This window comes from Aristolochia californica, unplaced genomic scaffold (assembly GCF_029961685.1).
Source record: "Aristolochia californica isolate CCGP_79_NKW_82.1479 unplaced genomic scaffold, dmAriCali1.0.hap1 SCAF_2, whole genome shotgun sequence".
NCBI classification, from domain to species: Eukaryota; Viridiplantae; Streptophyta; class Magnoliopsida; order Piperales; family Aristolochiaceae; genus Aristolochia; species Aristolochia californica.
In genome coordinates, this window is record NW_027181881.1 from 3403602 (window position 1) to 3419214 (window position 15613).

Genomic DNA, 15613 nt, shown 5'->3' on the forward strand with positions numbered 1-15613 from the left:
CAAGGGTTGAGAATGATGATTCTTGAATTTTAATGAATCGACAGTAATTTTTAATTTTCAAGGAAGAGAATTTTTGTGAGAAAAAAACCCTTAAAATGTCTTGAGTTTGTCTCGTACCGATTGCCATGTTAAGATTCGTCTTGGTCACTGCATGAAGACGCAGAAGCAATTAGCGTTTGGCCGACTCTCGATTATCAATCTTATTCTATTAAATCCGATGACCTTTCCTCACTTTGAATACTGGAAAGGATAAAGATGCGAGTGAGGAGATAAATCAGGAACATAATCTTATATTTGAATATAAAGTATAATCCGACTTGTTAGTCGAGTACGATTATTTGAGGTTTACATCTTACTTTTCATCCAGGGGAAAATTACAATAACAAATTATGCTGTGAAGGAGCAGAGGAAGAAAAACTCATCACATCAAACCGGCGGTGTAAGGCACTCCGGTGGAAGATATCCAGGCGTCTCCCACCAAGAAGTTAGAAACAGTAAAATTGCTGGCGTCTGCTGCATTCATTGCACTGACATATCCAGGCCATGTAACTCGGCTACTCGTATTGGATCCTGGCCCTGTATTATTGTATTCCGCATAATACAGGGTACTGAGTGCGAAGTCCCCGGACCATTCCCTCCATCCCGCAGGATCTATCAAACTGTCTATGAACGATTGCATAACAACAGTTCTCGAGTACTCTTTCCATGGCCGCCCAAGGTATGATTTTATTGCCGTCCCGTTATTGGAAGCCAAATCCGGCGCTGCAGTTATTACACAGTTTTGAATAGATGTTCCCGTGTTCTGGTTAGGGTCTGTTCTTCCCTGGGCCGTCATTGCGTTGAATTGATTTTGCATGGGTAGTCTTGCGTAGATGTTGCAGTTCTGGAAAACGACGGCAGCGTTGCCGAATATGAAGTCTACGGTGCCGAAGATGTCACATTCCCTGTAGAATTGTCTGAGAGAATGAGTGTAGAGTGTGTCCTGGTATCCCTCGAAGCTGCAGCCATAGAAGGTGGAGAAATCGGCTCCGCTTCGAAGTGCCACTGCCTGGTGCTTGATCGCCCCTGCCGTGTTTTGGATTGTCATATTCATTCCCACGAAGCCTTGCCCCACGACAGCTGCAAGTGGATCGTTAAAAAACGGTTTTGAGTTTTCTTGGCCATTTTTTTATTTGTATGCTACTATTTGAAGTATTGGAAAGATGCTTCAGTAGATGCACGTCTAGGGATGAGAATCTAGTGTTGCTCACCGAAAGTTGCAGAATTGAAAGTAGTCCATCCATCGACGACGCTCCGGTTCCCTGTGATTATTGTCTGGTTGATGCCGTCCCCGACCATCATCAAGTTCTTTTTGTTCTTGGCAATCGAGACGTACTCTTGGTACACACCTGCTTTTACGAAAATGAGAAAGTAGCCGTCGCTGATATCCGTATTGTTGGGAGCGACTGCAATGGCGTCGCTAATCGTGGTGAAGTTAGTGGTTCCGTCTTGGTTTACCACGACCACATCGCTGACCAGAATGCTATCGGATGATTGCAGAAGCTTACGCCCGCTCGTTGACTCCAGGATCTGGCGGTTTTTGTCGGACATTCTCAGATTCAGACGACCCTTTCTGACAACTTCCATGCCGGAGAACAGCACCCGCTCCGTCGGGTGTGGCCGCACTTTCTTCTTCTTCTTGGGAATCCAAGCACGGGTCACCAGCGCGAGCGAGACTCTAAACAGTCGAGTGCCATTGAATAGCGGGGTGGCGAGACCATTTTCGACATTGACTGCGGACGAGGTGGTCTGAAGGCCATCCATGCATGTCTGCTGGTTGGTAATGATGGCGCTGAGCAAGGTCTGAACCTCTTCGGCCTCTATCGTGACTAGGCTGGTGCTGGAATTCAGAGCCCCAAAGGTGGTCAACAGGTAATCCATAGTTAAGTCCGATAAAAGTCGGCAGTCCTCGAGGGCTCTAACCGTGGCTATGGAAAAAGAAGACCTGCGCCGGAGATACTGGTTCACCAGGAGGGAGAACCTGTTGGCCATGGACAAAGACCTCTTGAGACTGAAGCGGCCATAATCATAGAGATTCGCGGACGGACTGTTGGGCAGAATGGACTTGCAAAATCCGGGATAAGGGGTGGAGTTGCAAGCCGCACCTGGAGCCACCGGAGTAGATGGAAGTACATCCGCTAGAGAAGTGGAAAGAGCGGAAAAGATAAGGAAAAGAGAGAAAGGAAAAAGAATCGAACATAACGTGGAAGCCATGGCTGCTCTCGATTGAAGAGTAGCTCCTCGATTTAAAACCTCTCTCTTCCTCTCTCTATATATATAACACGAGGAGTAGGAAGATTTTAAATTATTGGGTTTTCGTTTTGACGTGAACTGTTACGACTTCGCAAAGCGCGTAGATCTGCACTTGAATCGAATCGACAGCTTCAACGCTGTCAAAATTCAACTTGTACTTTAATGGAGTAAAATGTAAGGCAGCCTAACTGGTCATTTCGATCGATAGAGGGAGGCCTTGACAGTGGTTGCTTGTACTTCCCAACCCGAAACCGAAAAATGGAGAAGGCACAGAGTCCACCGTCTGCCACCAGAACTGCCTTTAAGCTTCATGACTTAAAGACGTCCAGGCCAGTCGACGAAGCAGGATCTAAATTGAAGGTGGGTAGCCCGTAAAAAAATCCCCCCAAAACTCAAGAACAGAGTGGGCTTACTGAGTTTGACATGAAAAGAAGCTCTTCCACATACCCAGCAATGACTCTGTAATTAGAAGAAGCCATTTTCTCACGGTGACAACGGTGCGCCGTCCTCGGTAATAATTGATAAAAATATAATTACCTACGTCGGTGTGATAGGTTAATAACTGATGACTCGTTCGCTGTTTGATCGCTTGCTTCCAAATCTGGGCGCAGAGGATCAGAGGAAGGTTCTCGTCGTGTTCACATAACTGAGTCAAGATGAGGGAATTTTCTATCAGCTAGCATCGACGACCAGGAGAAATAAAGACAATATCAGCTCTTCCAGTACTGTTTGGGAGAGATGACCGGCAATAAGTGACACCCCACTAGGCCACCGCATTCACCTAAATGGATTGGCCTAAATAACAACGAAATCAGCAATCGAATGTCCAAACCCTATCCCTCCAATCAAATTTAGGAAAAATGAAGGCTCATGTGAACGACATACCATGTGTTAGGTATTAGCATGATTTAAGTTATATTTTTGCATAGACGACTTGACCGCACATCGTCTGAGAGGATGTGGAGAATACCAACCTATTTTTGCATTTCTGGGCAGTCTGTGATGGCGTGACGTTACAGAGGAGATAAAAAAAGTTCTATTCACTGGAACCAGTGAGCTGAAGGGTGTTACTGTTTTACCAAACCAGGTTTGATCGTTATGCTTGGGTAAACCCCCGTTGAGGGCCATGTCAAGTCAAAGAAACAAAGGGAGGAGCAAAGACGCAAAGGTGGGTGCCTACATTTTTGGAAATTCCGAGTCTAATAAATATAAGGGACATCGGCTACCGACTCCATTATAGGCTGACAATCGTTGAAAGCTATGTCACAGGTCCATGTATACATTCTGATCTCCTCCATGCTTAACTACGCTTAGTCCAATCAATTTATTGACCAGCCTCCGCCTCACAAAGTCAATTGGCTAAAGAGGGAAGACCAAATAAATAAATAAAAACTACGCGTTTATAAAGGCTGAAGGAAAGGGCGATTGCTTGAGAAGTTTCCTAGCCGCATTCTTATGTCTTCTTCTCTTTATTTTTCTACCCTGTTGAGTGGAGAACATGCAGGATAGCTAATCTTGAGTTCCAGAAGTCAAAAACTAGCCAAAACCGCTTCACTGAAACGAGATTAGACTTGACATTTGTATCTAAAACAACTTGAGATTATTCGTCACAGCCTAAGACTAAAGGAGTGTTTTCTGACTGCAACAGACACTAATGAATAACTAATGCATATCTGAAATCTGAATCGTTTGAGGAAAGAATTTGTTAATTTTGAATACATGTAGCAATTGTTCTAATACTCAAGCCATATTTCATATGGCCGTAAAGTCACCAGAACGTGCACAAGGGTTAGGCTCATTTGGTCAGTCCTGCCGTGAAACTCACTCCAGTAGCCGGCAACCATGATTGACCGTCAATGAACCGAGCCACCGTGAAGATACTCGCTTGGGATGCATCGCGTATCACATGATAACCAGGCCATGTCACCCGCCCTTGCACAGCTGCGCCGGGCCCATAGTTATTGTACTCCCCATAATAGAGTGTGTTGAGAGCGAAATTTCCATACCACTGTAGCCATCCCTGCGGCATAATTTGCTCATTAAGGTAGGTGTGCATGAAAACTGTCCTCGAGTACTGCTTCCATGGCCTACCCAAGTAGGTAGGATGTGAAGCATAGACGAAACTGTTTTGTATGGAGAAGCCGGTGCCCTGGTTGGGGTCCTTCCTGCCTTGGGCAGTTATGGTAGTTTTCTGATAGGGGAGGGGATCTCTGGTGAAAATCTTGCAGCTTTGAAGGACGGCCGCGCCATTGCCAAAGATGAAGTCTATGGTGCCATAGACGTTGCATTCGCGGTAGAATTGCCTGAGTGAGTGGGCGTAGAGAGTGTCCTGGTATCCCTCCATGCTGCAGCGGAAGAAGGCTGACCGGTCTGAGTCGACTCGAAGTGCCACTGCTTGACGATTCATTGGCCCTGCTGTGTTGCGGAACGTGATGTCCCTTGCTATGAATCCCATGCCGGACACCGCTGTGTACCAAACATTGAAGGAAGACAATTAAAGAACAGAAAAGAAAAGAAGAACCAGAGAGAGGGAGGGAGAGAGACTCACCAAAAGTTGCCGTTCGGAAAGTAGTCCAACCTTGTAGGAAATTCCTACTGCCGGTGATGATGGTTTTCTCCATCCCGTCACCTACTAACATTATGTACGACTTCTTCTTCTTCAACTCCACGTTCTCCTTGTACTCTCCCTTTTTCACATAGATTACATACCTCTTGGTGCTATGGCTTGGCGCATTGTAAATGGCTTCCATGATGGATCGATATCTTCCACTTCCGTCGAGCGCCACCACAGCGTCAACGTGCATAGCTTGAGGAGAGGCCTCCACCTGCTCTCGCTCATCTGCGGAGACCCATTCCGGGTATTGGGTGCCTCTCCTAATCGTAGTATTTTTGGGTGGTCTGACGGGCAAGCTGTGAATACTCTTAAACATGGCCAAGACATTACTTACGAGTTGAGTAACTTGTTTGAGGCCCCCTTGTATAGATCTCTTTACATAACCGTTTGTGCCCTCGAATCCCTCCAAACACGTGTCCTGGTTGCTCAAGGCTGCGCTCAGCCATGCATTCAGATTACCCTTCTGATGAGGATCATGCGCACCTGATCGGATCTTCTCCATTTGAGCCATGGACATGCCGAGCTCGTCCATGGAGTAGTCCAAAAGCTCTCTGCAGTCATGAATAGCGATTTGCTCACGACGGTCTGTCGACAAAGCGGTGAACTTCGTCACCAAATCGATTGCTCGTTGGACCTCATCCATTGTCGCCTTAACAGCAGCATTAAGTATCGACATGGAGGTCTGTTGGCCCTTCTTTTCGCATTCAGACTGGAGATTAGAGAGACAAGCGCTTCGATCAATTACGTTGAAACAAGCCCGATCCATCAAGTTTAGAACTTGAGTTTGATTTTCATTTTGGATAGGAGTGCTAGAAAAAACTCCAATGTTGGGTACCAAAAGCAGAAACAAAGAGAATATCTGAGCTAATGCCATGGCCAGCGCGTTTCAATAGGAAGAAAAAAACGAAAGAGACGAAGGGGGTCTTTTAAAGCGTAGTAAGGGGAATATCGGTAGTATCCATTTTGCAAGTAAGGGCATGCCTTTATGCTTTACTGCTATCCCTTCCTTGCAAGATTTGAGATACCGCGATTACCTTTATGGAAGCTTTAAAAGACCTTCAGCATCTGCTTCCTTCCTCAGTTGTTCTTAAAGTATCCATGGTAGCCGCTTGGAAAAGAAACCCTCTCATGAATCTCGTCTGCTAACACAGAAAGCTGAATTAAAATGAAATAGTGACGATGATATCTAAAATCTTAGCCTCTTTCAATACAGAACCATTGTGGTACTAACTAGCTATTAATTTTACTTTAATGATTAACAGTAATAACATTATTATTTGGTAAAATTCTTATTACTTGTCCTTTCAATACAAAAGTTCGGGACTCGGTGCCTCTCCTAATCGTAGTATTATTTGGGAGGTTGTTTCACAAGAAAGAAAATAAGTGCAATAGGAAGAGGATCATGTGAGACCATGGATGATGATGAATGAGATAACCTTGAAAGAGAAATTTGCTCCTGTAACAGAAAATGTTGAGGGAGAGAATGACCGTGGATCCAACATGGAAAGATCTCAGTCCACCCATAGTGGAGAAAAACAGCCAAGCAAATCTCAAAAACGTAAAAGGGTCACATCTGCAAGCGGTATATCTGATGCAATCTGGTTTATGGCAGAAGCTTCTATTCGGAGGACTGCAACACTTTCAAATATATCCTCATCTTCAATGAGTGAGTATTCTATGGCAAAGTGCATTGAAATACTTGATAAAATGGAAGATGCAAACCTGTTTGAAGGCAACAAAAGTCTTCCATAGAAATGGAGAGAAACTTTTGCCTATGCTCCGAATTTTATAAGCTTAGAATTTTTACTAAGAGACCGACCTCTCCTACAGAATAAATGCAAGGTAAAGTTAGGATCTATATTTCCTCAATTTGACGCATTTTTGTGGGTGAGAATCCTCGAACTTTTGGTAAGAGAAGATGACCAAACAGATTCACCGGGAGAAGATACAGAGATGTTCTACTTGGATCTACATTTCCTCGGCACAAAGGGTGTTTCTCTGTGGCGCCTGCTTATGGTTCTAGTGTCATAGCAGGGACATGCATGACCCTTCCGAGTGGAAGTTCAACACTTCAATTTAAGTCTTATCCACAAGATGGACCAGAGTACAGTTTCCCCCACTGAACTTTTTCCCTTTGTTCTCTTCCTGAAATCACCGAATTTGGAGCTGCTTTACATCTAATGCTTCTTCTTGATTAGTTTCGCTGCAGTGCATGTAAAATAGGGAAGTTTATTTTTCCGTGTTGATTTATATTGAATGAAGAGGTAATTTATACAAGAGTTCTACAATTTATAATCGCGATTCTTGCGATTTTATATAATCCATTTACAACGGTTGAGTTTATTATTGACTTCTATTGTGATTTTCTCAACACTCCCCCTCAAATTGGAGAATGAATATCAAGAACTCCCAATTTGCACATTATAGTTGAGAAAGTTTCATTTCCCAATGGCTTGGTGAACACATCCACAAACTGATTTATTGAAACAACATATTTGGTTATAACCGAACCATCTTGTATTTTGTCATGGATAAAATGACAATCTATCTTTATATGTCTCGTTCTTTCATGAAAAATAGGATTGGCTGCTATGTGTAAGACAACTGTGTTATCACAATATAACAATGCTGGCTTCGGATGTAATATTCTCAACTCTATCAACAATGACTGTAGCCAGGATAATTCACAGCATGTACCTGTCATGGCTTTATATTCGACTTCTACTGAGGAGTGACATACGATTTTCTGCCTCTTTGTCCGTCAGGAAATAAGAGAAAATCCCAAAAAAATATAATAATCCGTAGCGAATCTACGAGATATTGGACAACCACCCTAGTCCAAATCAGAAAATGCTCGCAAGGATAAATCGTTTTGAGATGGGAAAAAAAAACCTTGTCTTGGATTGATTTTTAAATAACGCAACATACGCAAGACAACTTCCATATGTGGTTTGCGTGGTGGATGCATGAATATGCTTAACACATGGACGGTAATATCCGGCCGAGTGATAGTCAAATAAATTAGGCGCCCAACAAGTCGCCTATACTGAGATGGATCATTAAGCAATTCTCCTGAATTTGCAAGCTTTATGTTTTACTCCATTGGAAAGTTCACAGGTTTAGCACCCAAAAATTCACCATCTTTAAAAATTTCCAAAGTATATTTTCATTGCGAGATGGAAATACCTTTCTTTGACCGGGAAACTTCAATGCCCAGAAAATACTTCAAATCACCCAAATCTTTAATCTGAAAATGGCTATGCAAAAATTTCTAGAGAGCTAATATGACATTGACATCATTATCCATAATAAGAATGTCATCAACATATATCAATAGAGTTGTAAAAGATTTTCCTTTCTGATATATGAATAATGAGTAATTTGTTTTGGATTGAAAAAATCTAACAGTTTGGATAGCTGCAGAGATTTTGGCAAACCATTGTTGGAAGCTTGTTTTAAGCCATATAATGACTATGAAGGTGGCACACAAGATTCTCCCCCTATTGCCGAAGACCAGGAGGTGGAGACATATAAATTTCTTCATGGAGATCACCATGAAGAAAAAAATTGTTGACATCAAGTTGGTGAAGAGACCAATTCTGGGCGGCTGCTAAAACCAATAAATAACAAACAATAACCATGTTAGCAGTGGGAGAAAAAGTGTCATGGTAATCTATACCTTTCAGTTGTATGTAACCTTTCGCAACCAAACTAGCTTTGAAATGCTCAATAGTACCATCCGAGTGCCGTTTGATTTTATAAACCCAACGACAACTGATGGGTTTCTTACTAGGAGGAAGAGAAGTGAGGGACCAAATGTGGTTGACTTCTAAAGTGGCCAATTCAGTTTGCATTGCTTCTTGCCAATGGGAATGAGAAGCAGCTTCCGTATAAAATGTAGGCTCAATATCTTGACTGACAGTAGTAGTATAAGAGTAATGTTATGGTGAATAATGATGATAAGAGACAAAATTGCTAAGAGGGTAATGCTTACCTGTTTGTGGACCTGATGACAAAGGTGACAAATGGTCGGGAGACGTCACTTGGTTGCAAACATAGTCATGTAAAGCCAAGGGAGGGTTATGAGGACATTGGGAACGACATAAAATAGGTTCAGAAGGAGGAGTAGCAGATCATGGTGGAAAAAGAATTGGAGTCAATGATAACAGTTGCTGGGAAGCATCGGGTACAGAAAGAGGAATCACCGTGGTTGAATTTGAGGGAGTGCATGGAATGGACTCATAAGGGAAAATAATTTCATGAAAAATAACATCATGACAAGTGAACATTTGATGAGTGGTAAGATCATATAGCTTGTAAGCTTTTTGTCCAACTGGATAACCAAGAAAAATACAGTGTTTAGCTTGAGGAGCAAATTTATGGGGGACGTGCACATCAATAATATAAGCAAGACACCCAAAAACTCAAAGATGGGAATAATAAGGGAGCTTGCCATAAAGTCGTTCAAAAAACGTTTGGCAAGAAAGGAGTGGTGTGGGCAAACGATTAATTATATGAACAACAGTAGAAACACATTCTGCCCAAAAATGTAAAGGAAGGTGGGTTTTAAAACGAACAAGTCGAGCTGACTCAAGAATATGGCGGTGCTTGTGCTCTACAACCCCATTTTGTTGGGGAGTATAGACACAAGAATGCTGATAAGTGGTCCTTTTTTGTTTAAAAAATTCTCACATGGAAAAGAATTCCCCACCATTATCAACTCATATGTTGGCTATAGAAACATGAAATTGTGTTTGGACAAAAGAGTAAAAATTGACAAGTAAATGTTGTGTTTCACTTTTGTGATGCATAAAACATACCTATGTGAACTAGAATAATCATCCACAATAGTAAAAAAATATTTCACACTAGAAAGAGAAGCAGTTTTATAGGGGCCCCAAATGTCACAATGAATTAATTCAAAAGGTCTAACAGACAAAATTGAACTAATAGAAAAATAAAGTCTACTTTATTTTGCAAAAGCACAAACATCAAAAGCATTATTAGACTGGAAAGAGAAATATAACAAATGTTTTACCATAAAATCTAATCTAGACAAAGATAAATGCCCCAATCGGCAATGCAGATGGAGGTGGAGGTTTTGACTTCTTTGATGTTAACACAACCAAATGATAAAGTCCGTCTTGTTGTTCACCCAAACCAATCGTCATTCTTGTCGTCAAATCCTGCAAAATACACCAATGAGGGAAAAAAGGTTACTGAACAATTGAGATCTCTAGTAACTCGACTCACCGACATTAAATCCACCTTAAAGGATGACACACCAAACATATTTTTTAAAGTAACAGCAGAAGTTGAAGGTAAATTCTTAATGGAAGTAATTGGAGTCTGTTCTCCACTTGGCATAACAACTGGTGGCAAAAGAGTATTTTTGCTCCTGTTGACAAACAGAGTTGGAGATGAAGAAATGTAATTTGTTGCACCACTATCAATAATCAATCGATGGAGTCGCAATAATGTTTGTAACAAACCTAAGGAAGCGGCTGCAACATTAGCTTTAGGATTGGCAGATTGTGTTGTCCCTTTTCCTTGCATAATAGACAAAATTTTCACATGGTATCAGAGCAGGTACTCCTATGTGGGCATGAGTAAAAAGATCTTAAGTTTATCTGTTGGGAAAAAAAACTTCCTAAGATGATTAGTAATTTTGGGATAAATCTTAAACCTAACTTCACTTGGTACCAGAGTGGGTAGTCATAAGTGGACCTACACCTAAATAATCTACTTAGCCACAAAAGATAGCCTACATCTAAATTATCCACTTGTAGAGTTACAAAAGTGGGCATACACCTAAACTATCCACTTGTAGAGCCACAACAAAGAGCCTACACATAAAATTATCCACTTGTAGAGCCACAAAAGATGACCTATACCTAAATTATCCACTTGTAGAGCCACAAAAGAGGGCCTAAGTATGAGGGGGAGTGTTAAGAAATAGTCCCACAAGGATTAATGAATACATAAATCTTAAGTTTATTAATTAAGAAAGAGGTTTCTTAAGTTGGCTAGTCATTTTGGGATAGGTCTTGGATCCAACTTCACAATACCATGTAAAACAGGAAAATTTATTTTTTCGTGTTGATTTCTATTGAATGAAGAAGTAATTTATACAAGAGTTTTATAATTTATAATCGCGATTCACGTGATTTTATACAGTCCATTTACAAAAGGTTGAGTTTATAGTTGTTTTCTACCCTGAGTTTTTCAACAGTGCACAAACCCCTTTCTCTGTTTAACAAAATGTAACTATAACCCACTAATGGAGACTTTATGGCAATGGCCCTTCCATGCCTTCGCTCAGTCTGATCCAACCAGTTTCTTCTCCGTGACAGGGGTATTCATTGCAGACAGGTGCACCGTTAAAGCTTTGCAACCGGAGAAACGATTTCATTAGAAACAGTTTTAAGAGATCTTACATTTATGTCCTAATTAGCACGATTGATGTAAGCAAGACAAGTGTATGCGACACAGAGGTTGTTGATTGTACTGCTGCCATTGATAGAGAATGAATAACCAGTGAATTGAGCACTTATGCTTGCAGTTAGCAGCACCAGTGGGAGGAGTGTAACTAGGGGTCTGTTCTTTATTTTGTCGGTGATCCATGGATAGAGATCGTTGACGACCGATAATAGTAAAAAAAATGCACCAGGTTGGTAAACAGGTATGATTGATGGTGATCATTTATAAGCTTGTGCAACTATATGATGAAAGGTGCAACGCACTTAGGTTCTGTACTACGCAACCTTCAACTTTTCCTTCCTTTTCCTTCCCTGTTGAATACAACAAAAATGCCAAAAAAAAGTATGCAGAGAGAGAGAGAGAGAGAGAGGCTCTTCTCATTTGAAAAATAAGGAAAAGAGATTAAGAAAGAAGAGCAATAACCAGACAAAAGGGAAGAAACAAATAGAAGAACACGAGCATTTGATCATGCCCAATCAGATTTTACCAGGCTGAAAATTTCCTGTTCATTTTTATTGCAAATCCATTTATAATGGAACTTGATAGAGCACATGGACAAGTAACCAGTTTCCTTAACAATAACAGTGAGGGATCATCTTCTCTACTTCCTCCTCTGCTTCAATTAAATACAAAAAAAATGCCAAAAAGTAGACCTTCTTATCTTTCTCATGGCAGAGAGACAAAGGCTCTTCACAGGTGAAAAGCTAAGGAAAAGAGAATAAGAAAGAAGATCAAGAAGAGACTGAAGAGGATTGTTTTCCAACCGGGTCAAATAGATCTATAAAATTCTGGAGAAGATGAAATAAAAAATAATATCTTATAATGACATAAAGCTTACGTAAGTCCCCACTGACGATGCCTTTAACACGCTTGAATGCTACTGACGTCCTATCCATCTCAAGCTCTCTCTATACACGTCTCATTTTATTTTATTTTTAAATTTTCTTCTGCTAATCTCGATTGAACAATTGATGTCTCGTCAATTTTGTAGCGCCGACGATCCTCAGGTCAGTGTCTCCGGTAGTGATAACGACAATGACACGGCTCCGTGGTTTCAGTTTCATCAGTAGGATTCCCTATAAACGTTCCGGCAAGACGGCAACGGCAAACAGCCTTGTCATCTCGCTTGTCTCCTTATCAAAGGGTTCGGATCAAGCTTCTCCGTGGCCACTTTGCTCGCATCTCACTTACCCTGTAGCAGCTGCGTGTCATCCATCCCTTAACAGAATGTATGGTTTCATCAGGAGAAGAAGCCACATTTTCTTTTCAGTCGTTGTGTTCTCGGCGCTGCTCCTAACCTTCCTCTTTTTTCCTACCCAAAACCCCGGGAAGCCTTCTAAACCGCTTCACGTACATAGGCACCTTGAATTGGCTAAATCTACATGCCAAGGCACATTGTATCATGACCTCTGCGTCTCCACTCTGGCTTCCTTCCCTGACCTCACCTCTAAATCTATCCCTCAAATAATTGCTGCTGCTGTCAACCAAACCATGAGAGTCGTCCAGAAGTCGGCGTCCAATTGCAGCGGCATCAGGCACAATCTCCTCAAACTCGGCGTTCGCCAACAGAGAGCGCTCGACGACTGCCTCCAGCTCTTCGACGACACCGTCGGCCAGCTCGAGGCCTGCATCTCCGACCTCTCCCCCAAAAACGCCTCCAAGCGTTTCCACGACCTCCAAACCCTCCTCAGCGCAAGCATCACCAACCAGGACACGTGTTTGGATGGCCTCTCGTTCGACAACCACGATCGCCAGGTGATTCCTTTCTTTATAATTAACGATTTCATTTCTCGAGGAATGGCGTCGTGGATCTGCACTCTGGTGTCGGTATCGAAACTCGCTGTTGATTTATACGTTCAAAAACAATTACTTTTAACTTGTGCATCCATGTGGGTAACCAGGTAAGGAATCTGATTAACGCCAGACTCGAACGCGTAAAGAAAATGGTCAGCAACTCGTTAGCGATGCTCAAGAAGTTACCGGCGCGTGACGCGGCGAAACCGACACCCAAGACCGAAGAAGCGTTCCCGGAATATGGAGAGATGGTTAATGGCTTTCCGTCCTGGTTGTCGGAAAAAGACAGAAGACTTCTAAAAACGAGCGTGAACGTAACCAAAATCGACCTGGTCGTGGCAAGAGACGGAACCGGGAATTACACGACGATTACGGAGGCGGTGGAGGCCGCGCCGAATAATACAAAGCAGACGTTCGTGATCCACATAAAGGCGGGGCTTTATCTTGAATATGTAAATGTGGTGACGAAGAAGACAAATTTGATGCTTATAGGGGATGGCATTGGGAAGACCATCATCAAGGGTAACAGAAACGTAGTCGATGGCTGGACAACTTTCCGATCTGCTACCGTTGGTAAGAATTTTTCACTGGGTTTCGTTCATTTCCTTAATTTCTTCCTCCGTCGACGACATCGCACCATAACTATCGTCAATTGTCATGACTTGAGAACGCAAGAAAACGTTAGTTTGTATATTTGTAAAGCTAGGTCCATGGTGGCTATCTGAAATTCCATTTTGGAATAACTCTGCAGCTGTTGCGGGCGAGGGCTTCATAATGCGCGACATTACCGTTGAGAATTCAGCTGGACCCGACAAACACCAAGCGGTGGCGTTTCGTAGTAGTGCCGACTTCTCCGCCTGTTATCGTTGCAGTTTTGTGGGGTATCAAGACACCCTATACGTGCATTCTCTCCGGCAATTCTACAGGGACTGTGACGTCTACGGCACGGTGGATTTCGTCTTTGGCGATGCTTCCGTGGTGCTCCAAAACTGTAATTTATACTCCCGGAAGCCAAACCCAAACCAGAAGAACATCGTTACTGCGCAAGGGAGAGAAGACCCAAACCAGAACACTGGGATTTCCATCCAAACATGTAAGATTGCAGCAGCAGCGGATCTCATCCCTGTGAAGTCTTCCTACAAGACGTATCTTGGTCGGCCTTGGAAGCAATATTCTCGAACAGTTATTATGTACTCTTACATTGACGATGCGGTCGATCCTGCTGGGTGGTTGGAGTGGGCTGGGGATTTTGCTCTCAGCACTCTTTACTACAGAGAGTACATGAACCGTGGGCCTGGTGCCAACACTACGAACAGGGTGAAGTGGCCTGGTTACAGAGTGATCAATAGCTCGGTTGAGGCTAATCAGTTTACAGTGGAGCCGTTCATCCAGGGGAGAGAATGGCTGACATTAACTTCTATTCCAGTTATCTATGGTTTAGGCTAGAACGTCTTACGGACCCTAGATTTGTAATTTGTGAAGCTAAGAAGATTTGGCTTTGACCACATGTGTATCAACTCTTAAGTTAGGAGCTAAAATTATAAATAAGGTGGAGTATCTAATAGCTTATGAGGCACGGTGAGAGTCGGATTAGTGTAATCGGCAATGAGATAGCTTCATGGGCTTAGATGGGATTTATGTTTTGGCGAGTTCACGAGGTATTATTTTTTAATCTAAATAAGATGTTCTGTTTCATATTTAAAAGTTCAGAAAAAAATTTTACAACGGTAATGGTGTTTTTCTGCCTCTGGTCTAACTGGTCTTCGAGTTTCTGTTACGATGGGATATCCTTCACACCTCTCTCGCATGGTGAGTGTCGGATTGGAACAAACGTGAAGGTTGGAGCAATAAAATTAAAAAAGAGGACGAGGAATACTTTTAGTGAAAATGTCGGTAACTTGCAAGTGAGATGGTACATACTTTGTGTGAAGTTTGTCAACAACAGGAAGTTCTCAGAGGAAATGATTACATGTCCAAGGTAAACATGTTATAAATCATAGGAAATATGTAAGGATTTATTCCTGAGAACAAATAATGATAGAGTTACCACGCTCTAGCACATATGCTGACATTTCTCTTACGGATCGCCATCACCCTTCCCGTGAGACGATTGTGAACAATGAAAATATTTTTAGTAAATGTAATGGATAAAGGAAAATAAGATGTTAATTTACTAATGGAGAAAAGTTTTTTGTGAGATGGGAAACAACTAAAACATCTAACAAATAAATATTAGGGGTGTGTGTGTGATAGGTAAAGAGACACTACGAGTGTGTGTGATAGGTAAAGAGACACGATTCCCCATAATTATAGAGTATTTACCCGTGTACTGAGTGGACTGATCAAGTATGGATGGGTCATTGGACATATGGGCCAAAGCTCCAATGTCCAAGAACCAATTAGAAGGCACAAGCATATTTAGATAACACGATC

General features: G+C 42.1%; 3 protein-coding genes across 3 annotated transcripts; 1 reads left to right on the top strand and 2 right to left on the bottom strand.

Annotated features, from left to right (window-relative positions):
• Window positions 1-421: 421 nt before the first annotated feature.
• Window positions 422-2253, bottom strand: LOC137955858 (pectinesterase-like). The gene is made up of 2 exons (XM_068803034.1): window positions 1251-2253; window positions 422-1119 (listed from the first exon to the last, which is right to left on the bottom strand). The coding sequence occupies exons 1-2, from the start codon at window positions 2251-2253 to the stop codon at window positions 422-424; spliced, it is 1701 nt and encodes a 566-aa protein (XP_068659135.1).
• Window positions 2254-3993: 1740 nt separating this feature from the next.
• On the bottom strand, window positions 3994-5687 carry LOC137954832 (putative pectinesterase/pectinesterase inhibitor 22). The gene is made up of 2 exons (XM_068801737.1): window positions 4841-5687; window positions 3994-4758 (listed from the first exon to the last, which is right to left on the bottom strand). The coding sequence occupies exons 1-2, from the start codon at window positions 5670-5672 to the stop codon at window positions 4088-4090; spliced, it is 1503 nt and encodes a 500-aa protein (XP_068657838.1). The 5' UTR covers window positions 5673-5687; the 3' UTR covers window positions 3994-4087.
• Window positions 5688-12300: 6613 nt separating this feature from the next.
• LOC137954831 (pectinesterase-like) lies at window positions 12301-14843 on the top strand. Its single transcript, XM_068801736.1, has 3 exons — window positions 12301-13141; window positions 13288-13753; window positions 13932-14843. Exons 1-3 carry the CDS (start codon window positions 12422-12424, stop codon window positions 14624-14626), a joined length of 1881 nt encoding a protein of 626 aa, XP_068657837.1. The 5' UTR covers window positions 12301-12421; the 3' UTR covers window positions 14627-14843.
• Window positions 14844-15613: the final 770 nt, after the last annotated feature.

What these genes read in the sequence shown, in the direction of transcription:
- LOC137954832 (XM_068801737.1), bottom strand. Translation starts at nt 5,672, where the DNA reads ATGGATCGGGCTTGTTTCAACGTAATTGATCGAAGCGCTTGTCTCTCT. An exon ending in TTTCCGAACGGCAACTTTTG is followed by an intron (nt 4,759 to 4,840) that starts GTGAGTCTCTCT and finishes TTTGGTACACAG; the next exon opens with CGGTGTCCGGCATGGGATTC.
- LOC137955858 (XM_068803034.1), bottom strand. Translation starts at nt 2,253, where the DNA reads ATGGCTTCCACGTTATGTTCGATTCTTTTTCCTTTCTCTCTTTTCCTT. An exon ending in TTTCAATTCTGCAACTTTCG is followed by an intron (nt 1,120 to 1,250) that starts GTGAGCAACACT and finishes ATCCACTTGCAG; the next exon opens with CTGTCGTGGGGCAAGGCTTC.
- LOC137954831 (XM_068801736.1), top strand. Translation starts at nt 12,422, where the DNA reads ATGACACGGCTCCGTGGTTTCAGTTTCATCAGTAGGATTCCCTATAAA. An exon ending in TCGACAACCACGATCGCCAG is followed by an intron (nt 13,142 to 13,287) that starts GTGATTCCTTTC and finishes GTGGGTAACCAG; the next exon opens with GTAAGGAATCTGATTAACGC. An exon ending in TTTCCGATCTGCTACCGTTG is followed by an intron (nt 13,754 to 13,931) that starts GTAAGAATTTTT and finishes ATAACTCTGCAG; the next exon opens with CTGTTGCGGGCGAGGGCTTC.